Below are 6,132 nucleotides of genomic sequence, written 5' to 3'. Positions count from 1 at the left end.
CCCTAACACTGCTGATGAAGGCCAGTCACTGACACCTTACAACTGGAGGTAGGATATTACACTCTCTCTCTCTCTCTCTCTCTCTCTCTCTCTCTCTCTCTGCCTCTCTCTCTCTCTCTCTGCCGGATTCTGATATGTACTAATCAAATCATTGAATGGTATATTAACTTTGGTAAATAATTCAGAAACTAGAAGGCGCTGGGTGAATTTACATAAATCAATACCTGGCAACTGTTCACAATTCGGCATCAACAATTACCTTAACTAGTTTCGTGTATTGAGATAAAGCATCAGTGTTTATTGTTGTGTCTGTAGACTTGTAGAGAACAGTTGTTAGCGTCTGTGTTTATGTGAATCGGGAATCGTATTTTGCCGCTCTGTATAAAACAATTGATCATTTTTGTAGATAAATAATTGTGAAGTGTGGCGGTGTCTGTGTTTGAGTAAGAGTTGATAAAGTCTATTTTACGAGAAGTGAGGATCTTGATAAACAAACACACACGCCACATTGTTTACCTCCAAAAAAAAACAATAATGTGAAATTTCTCTTTGTGATTCTTTAGATAATAATCGTTCTCTTTATAAACTCAGGTTCATTAATTACTGTAGTTATTTATAGAGTGATAATATCCAAGACTTTTACTGAGTTGAGACAAAATCCAACCTAACCTTACCCAACTTAACCCCTCATGGAAGTATAATTAATCCTCGGTTAGTTAGTGAACGAGTTAGTGAGTTAGTGAACTAGTGAGTTAGTTAGTGAACGAGTTAGTGAGTTAGTGAATGAGTGTTCAGTTTGTGTTATGATTTTGAACTTGGTGTTATGTTATGATGGTTTTTTAGTGATCTTCTCTGCACCTCTGTCGGGATCTCCACACCTGTCGGGATCTTCTCCACACCCGTCGGGATCTTCTCCACACCTGTCGGGATCTTCTCGGTGAGTAAGAATACTACTTTATACACAGGTTAATGGCAAACGTCTCCCTTGTGCACGATATCCAATGTTGATGTTAATATCTGACGTTACTTAACCTAACCTAATAGAAAACTCTTGTGGTGTAGTTATGAATCTGAACTGTAATGGTTGTTTGAGTGTCCTTGGGCGTTGTCGGTCTGTCAACGTAAATGATACAGGCAAGATCAGTCTTCAGTCTTCTGTGTTGACGTTACATTGTTGTTGAAGTATTCAGGGTGACCACAACATTGTACCACCACCACATTGTACCACCACTACCACAACATTGTACCGCTACCACCATGTTAAACTTGCATTACTGTGTTCAAATATTAACCACTCGTTTCAGATAATTTTCGAAGTTTTATTAAAAGAAAACTATGATTAATTTTATAAAGGTGATTATAAAACTGCGTAATTAAATATTTAAAAAGATATATTTTGTAGGATTAAAGAGTAAAATAATATTATGTGTATTAAACAGTGTGTGTGTGTGTGTGTAATAATAATAATAATAATAATAATAATAATAATAATAACGGTTTATTGAAAGAGCTTGGCAGCCAGAAGGCTGAAAATATACAGTTACATATTTGGGGAATGGGTTACGAGTTACAAATAATATACAAGTGACATAAGTGACACAAATAAGACATATAGTAACTTAGATGGGGATCAGCTCAAACTACAGTTCATTTCAACATAGTGACAGTGTAGGGAGCAGTGTTTACTGGGAGTGAATACACTGATTTATTACATGTTATTGATAATTTTACAATGGTTGGGACTGGGCTGTTCTTATAGTGATCAGTTCGTGCACGTATGGGCTGGATGCGGTTGTGGTGTCAATTCTGTAATTCTCGGACAAGGGGATCTCAAGGTGGTAGTAGGGGCCGGTGTCGGGGATGGTGTAGAAGCTTCTTACCAAATTTGCAGATGAGGCCGTGGTGGTGGTCAGTGAGAGTCGAAAGGGTCAGTGTGTTGAGCGCTTCTTGATATGTGGAGTAGGAAGGGGAGAGAATAATCTTGCATGCCCTCTTTTGCACTTTTTCTAGGTGTTTACGTTGTGTGGCATTTAGGGAGGAAGACCAGGTGGGGGAGGCATAGGTGAGCTTGGGAAGTATGAATGTTGTGTATACACTGAGGAGCTCGTGTGCGGGAACTCCGAGGGACTTGAGTCGGCGGAGGAGGTGGAGACGGAAACTGGAGGATGACAACTTCACTGACGTGTGGTTTCCAATTTAGTTTGTTATTGTCTATGGTGACCTCGGGGAGCTTCGTGGAATCTACAACCTGGAGTGTGTGTTCGGACCCTAGGGTAATGGAGGAGGGTGTGTGTGTGTGTGTGTGTGTGTGAATTTTGGTACTTCTTTGGTGTACATTAACAATCACTATAAGATAGCACACGGACGAGGTAGGGAGGCATCACGTCATGTAGAGCAGGGTGATGACGGGTAGGGAGGCATCACGTCATGTAGAGCAGGGTGATGACGAGGTAGGGAGGCATCACGCCATGTAGAGCAGGGTGATGACGAGATAAAGGGAGGCATCACGTCATGTAGAGCAGGGTGATGACGAGGTAGGGAGGCATCACGTCATGTAGAGCGGGGTGATGACGAGGTAGAGGGCATCACGTCATGTAGAGCAGCGGAGGGGGAGTGAGGTGAGGAGGAGGTTGGTAGAAAGAGCTAGAAGGAACAGCAGAACATGATGACGTCACACAGGCCAGCATCGTCAGCAATGGAGTTTGTCTGGACGCGACTCTGATGCCCACAAATCCTATTGTTTCCTGTACACGATGCCCACGAGCTCCACACTCCGTCATCTGCTGGTGATAGTGAGTTAGTTTACACCAAGAAGGGGTTAGATTACAAAAGGAAGGAGATAAGAGCCAGTTTACATCAAGGAGGATCAGTTTACATTAAGGAATCGGTTTACACAAGGAAAAGGGTAGGAAATGTTAGTTTACCTTGAATACTACATAGGAAAATTAGTTTACCGTGGGAGTTTACAATAGGGTTAGTAGTATTAATTGTCTTATGAAACAAATTCTGTCACAATCCGATTTTGATTAACTGATTGGTTGTTGAGTGAATCGCATAGAAACCATCAACCAATCAACTGGTCCTCAGCGAGACTGTTGCTAAGGATGCTAAACAGGGGCGGAGTTTTGCCATCTGGTTTGTTTATAAACCTCTGTCGCCCAACAAACTTGATATTCGTGTAACTTTAAGCCAATTGTATGTTACTATTAAACCATAGACGGCTTTAATAATAAGCATAAGTAAATCTTCCCTGTTCTAAAAGTATGAATATTTATTAGATGGAAATATCGAAAGAAGAATAAGTGATATCCCCGTTGGCCGGAACAATTGGTGCAGAGCTCTACCGGGAATGAGAGATTTCTGGGTAAAGAGACGACTCTCTCAAAGCCAGAAAAAGTCCCATCCCCGGAATTTTCAGGAATTTTCCTGGTATTGGAAAAATTTTCTCGGAATTTTCCGGAAAATGTGCCCCTCGGAAAATCGTTCCCAAAGCCGGAATTTTCCGGAAAATTCCGACTTTGGGAACGATTTTCCGAGAAAATTTCAATTCCGGCTATTAGAGAGTTCCGGGGCTTGAGGGATTCCGGCTAACAGAGATATTGCTTGTATTAAGTCACCTGTGATTTTGGTGGTGAGGAATATGGCTTCCATCTCTCGACCGTCAACTGTCAGTATCTCTCTCTTTATCTCGTTCTTCTCCTGGAGATAGTGAAAGAAACAGTGTTAGTCTCATAATCCTATTTGTTAAATATAAGGTCGAATGGTTTGTAGGGAAGGACATGTTAGGCTAGGCTAGGTTAGGTTTATGTACAATAGGTAAAGTTAAATTAGATAAACTTGTGGTCTCTTATAAATGGGGACTTAACCTGTAATCACCATACCTGGGCAGGTGGGTGGTAGGTGTCGTTGAGTCCATCGAGGGTCTGGCCGTCTGAGCAGTTCATCTGGAAGTTATACATGCCTAGATCATCATGGAAAGTACCTTGTTCTGGCATCACATTCCCTCTTAGACTCTGTAGGTATTCGCCCTTGTTGCAGCTTCTTAGGCCTGGGGAGGGGGGCGGGTAGGTAGTGATTAATGGACTCTCTTCACACACACACACACATATATATTGCAAGGTGACCTAATCAAGCATAAGCAAGTTTGTGATTTACCTGCTGACTTTCACTTCATCAGTCCTCTTACCTGCTTTTACTGCTTGATTATATGCATGTGTAGTCAGTCAGTCAGTCAGTCAGTCAGTTATCCAGTCAGTCAGTCAGTCATCCAGTCAGTCGTCATCCAGTCATCCAGTCAGTCAGTCAGTCAGTCACCTATAGATCCTCCCTCACCTTGCCACTCGCCCTCCACGCCCTCACTGCTTATAGTATAGCCAGTAAGGGTACCAGTAACGTCCTTACAATACATCTTGATACCATTCATCGCCGTCTCGTCAACATGTCCGGCCGGTTCGAACTGCAAAGACACACAAACACATTTTTTTTAATCATTTTGAATAAGTGTTAAGTGATATCTGCACCTTAAATGACTCCCTGCCTGCCACTTTAAGAGATATGTGTTATAAGTTAAAGTGACACCTGTATCTAGTTAAGTGGTGTTAGCTGGTTCTTTGAGATACTTGCTTTCAGTTAAGTGACACCCCTTACCATTTAAGGGTCACAACTTACCACTTAGGTGACATCTCTTGATAATTAAATGACATCACTTTCCAGTTACCACTTAAGTGAGACCTTTAACCACTTACAAAAAAAATGTGTGGTGTAGTCCAAAGGGGAGGAGAGAAACGCAACGTGAGGAAGGAGGAAGATGCAACGTGAGGAGTGAGGAGGGAGATGCAACGTGAGGAGTTAGGAGGATGCAGAGAGGAGGAGATGCACAGGGAGATGCAACGAGAGTTAGGAGGAGATGCAACGTGAGGAGTTAGGAGGAGATGCAAGTGAGGAGTGGAGGAGATGCAACGTGAGGGTTAGGAGAGATGCAACGAGGTTAAGGAGATGCAACGTGAGGTTGGAGGAGATGCAACGTGAGGAGTTAGGAGATGCAACGTGAGGAGTTAGGAGGAGATGCAACGTGAGGGGAGATGCACGAGGAGTTAGGAGGAGATGCAACGTGAGGAGGGGGGGAAGGATTATGAAAAGAGTAAACAACACTTCCGTCTTTGTTTACATCTGGTGTGGTACTGTAGGCTGTCACCTTACCTTGATCTCAAAAGCGAAGACGTAAGATCCTGAAGGACAGAGATCCACGGACCCCCATTTGCCTCTACCCAGTCCATTGTCTACCTTCAGCGACTCAACCACCTCCTTGACCCCAGGAGCACCCGACCCTGAGGGAGAGATAACAGAGGAGTGAGTGTGGTCAAAGAAAATGTTAGTTATTTTGATCACGAGGAAGAAAATGAAAGGTAAGGGATGGAGAATCATTTTAGGGGACACAGGAAAGTAAACAGACACGGACGTAAGAATCATCTTCAAGCGACAAAGCAACGAAGGTGATACAGTTTAAATAATGATACAAAATATATCTGTATTCCAATTAAAACGCCTAAGAAGTGTGACTAAAATCCCCTGAGAAGATATTTGCCAAAAGTACTAAGGAATGATGCAGTCACAGAGGCGCCATTGACCAAGGGAGGCCGGAACTAGCAGCTGACAACGACACAGATGAAGAGCAACCTTACCGAGGGCCAACAGAGACAGCAGGAATACTAGTGTTGACATAGCGGCGTCAGCTGAACAATAAGAGGCGGCGTCCCTTCACCAGTGCTTTAATGCCAGGTTATTATAGCCCCAACACCTGTCGCGTCACCAGCCCCGCCATGTGTTATATTCACTTCCCCTCCCTCCTCCTTCCTCTCTCCTCCTCCTTCCTCCTCTCTCCCCCTTCCCCTCCCCACCACACAACATTCGCCTGTGTTGTTTCTCACGCCACTTGGCTCATTGCGACTTAGTAACACCTGGACCTCACCTGGAGCCGGAACTTAACGTACTCTCATGACCAACTAATTACCAGGTTACGTTAGGTTAGGTTATTTATTCAATGTATAAATGAATGTACAGGTGCCTCCAGGTGTGGTGTTACAGTGCCTCCCTTGTTCATGTGACACCGTGGGACTACTTCGTCAGGCTAGT

The 6,132-nt window shown here is 43.3% G+C and overlaps 1 protein-coding gene across 2 annotated transcripts; it reads right to left on the bottom strand.

Annotated features, from left to right (window-relative positions):
* Positions 1-2,338: 2,338 nt before the first annotated feature.
* On the bottom strand, positions 2,339-5,799 carry LOC121863113 (vitelline membrane outer layer protein 1 homolog). Of its 2 annotated transcripts, none has more exons than XM_042361612.1 (6): positions 5,682-5,799; positions 5,200-5,327; positions 4,333-4,456; positions 3,882-4,048; positions 3,618-3,699; positions 2,339-2,783 (listed from the first exon to the last, which is right to left on the bottom strand). In XM_042361612.1, the coding sequence occupies exons 1-6, from the start codon at positions 5,719-5,721 to the stop codon at positions 2,644-2,646; spliced, it is 681 nt and encodes a 226-aa protein (XP_042217546.1). In that variant the 5' UTR covers positions 5,722-5,799; the 3' UTR covers positions 2,339-2,643. The 2 variants fall into 2 exon arrangements, with proteins under 2 accessions (XP_042217546.1, XP_042217547.1); XM_042361613.1 differs by having other exon boundaries at positions 2,339-2,780.
* Positions 5,800-6,132: the final 333 nt, after the last annotated feature.

Source organism: Homarus americanus, unplaced genomic scaffold (assembly GCF_018991925.1).
Source record: "Homarus americanus isolate GMGI-L3 unplaced genomic scaffold, GMGI_Hamer_2.0 scaffold54679, whole genome shotgun sequence".
NCBI lineage: Eukaryota > Metazoa > Arthropoda > Malacostraca > Decapoda > Nephropidae > Homarus > Homarus americanus.
The sequence above is the reverse complement of the archived record's forward strand: the minus strand, read 5'-3'. Positions and strand labels throughout refer to the sequence as shown.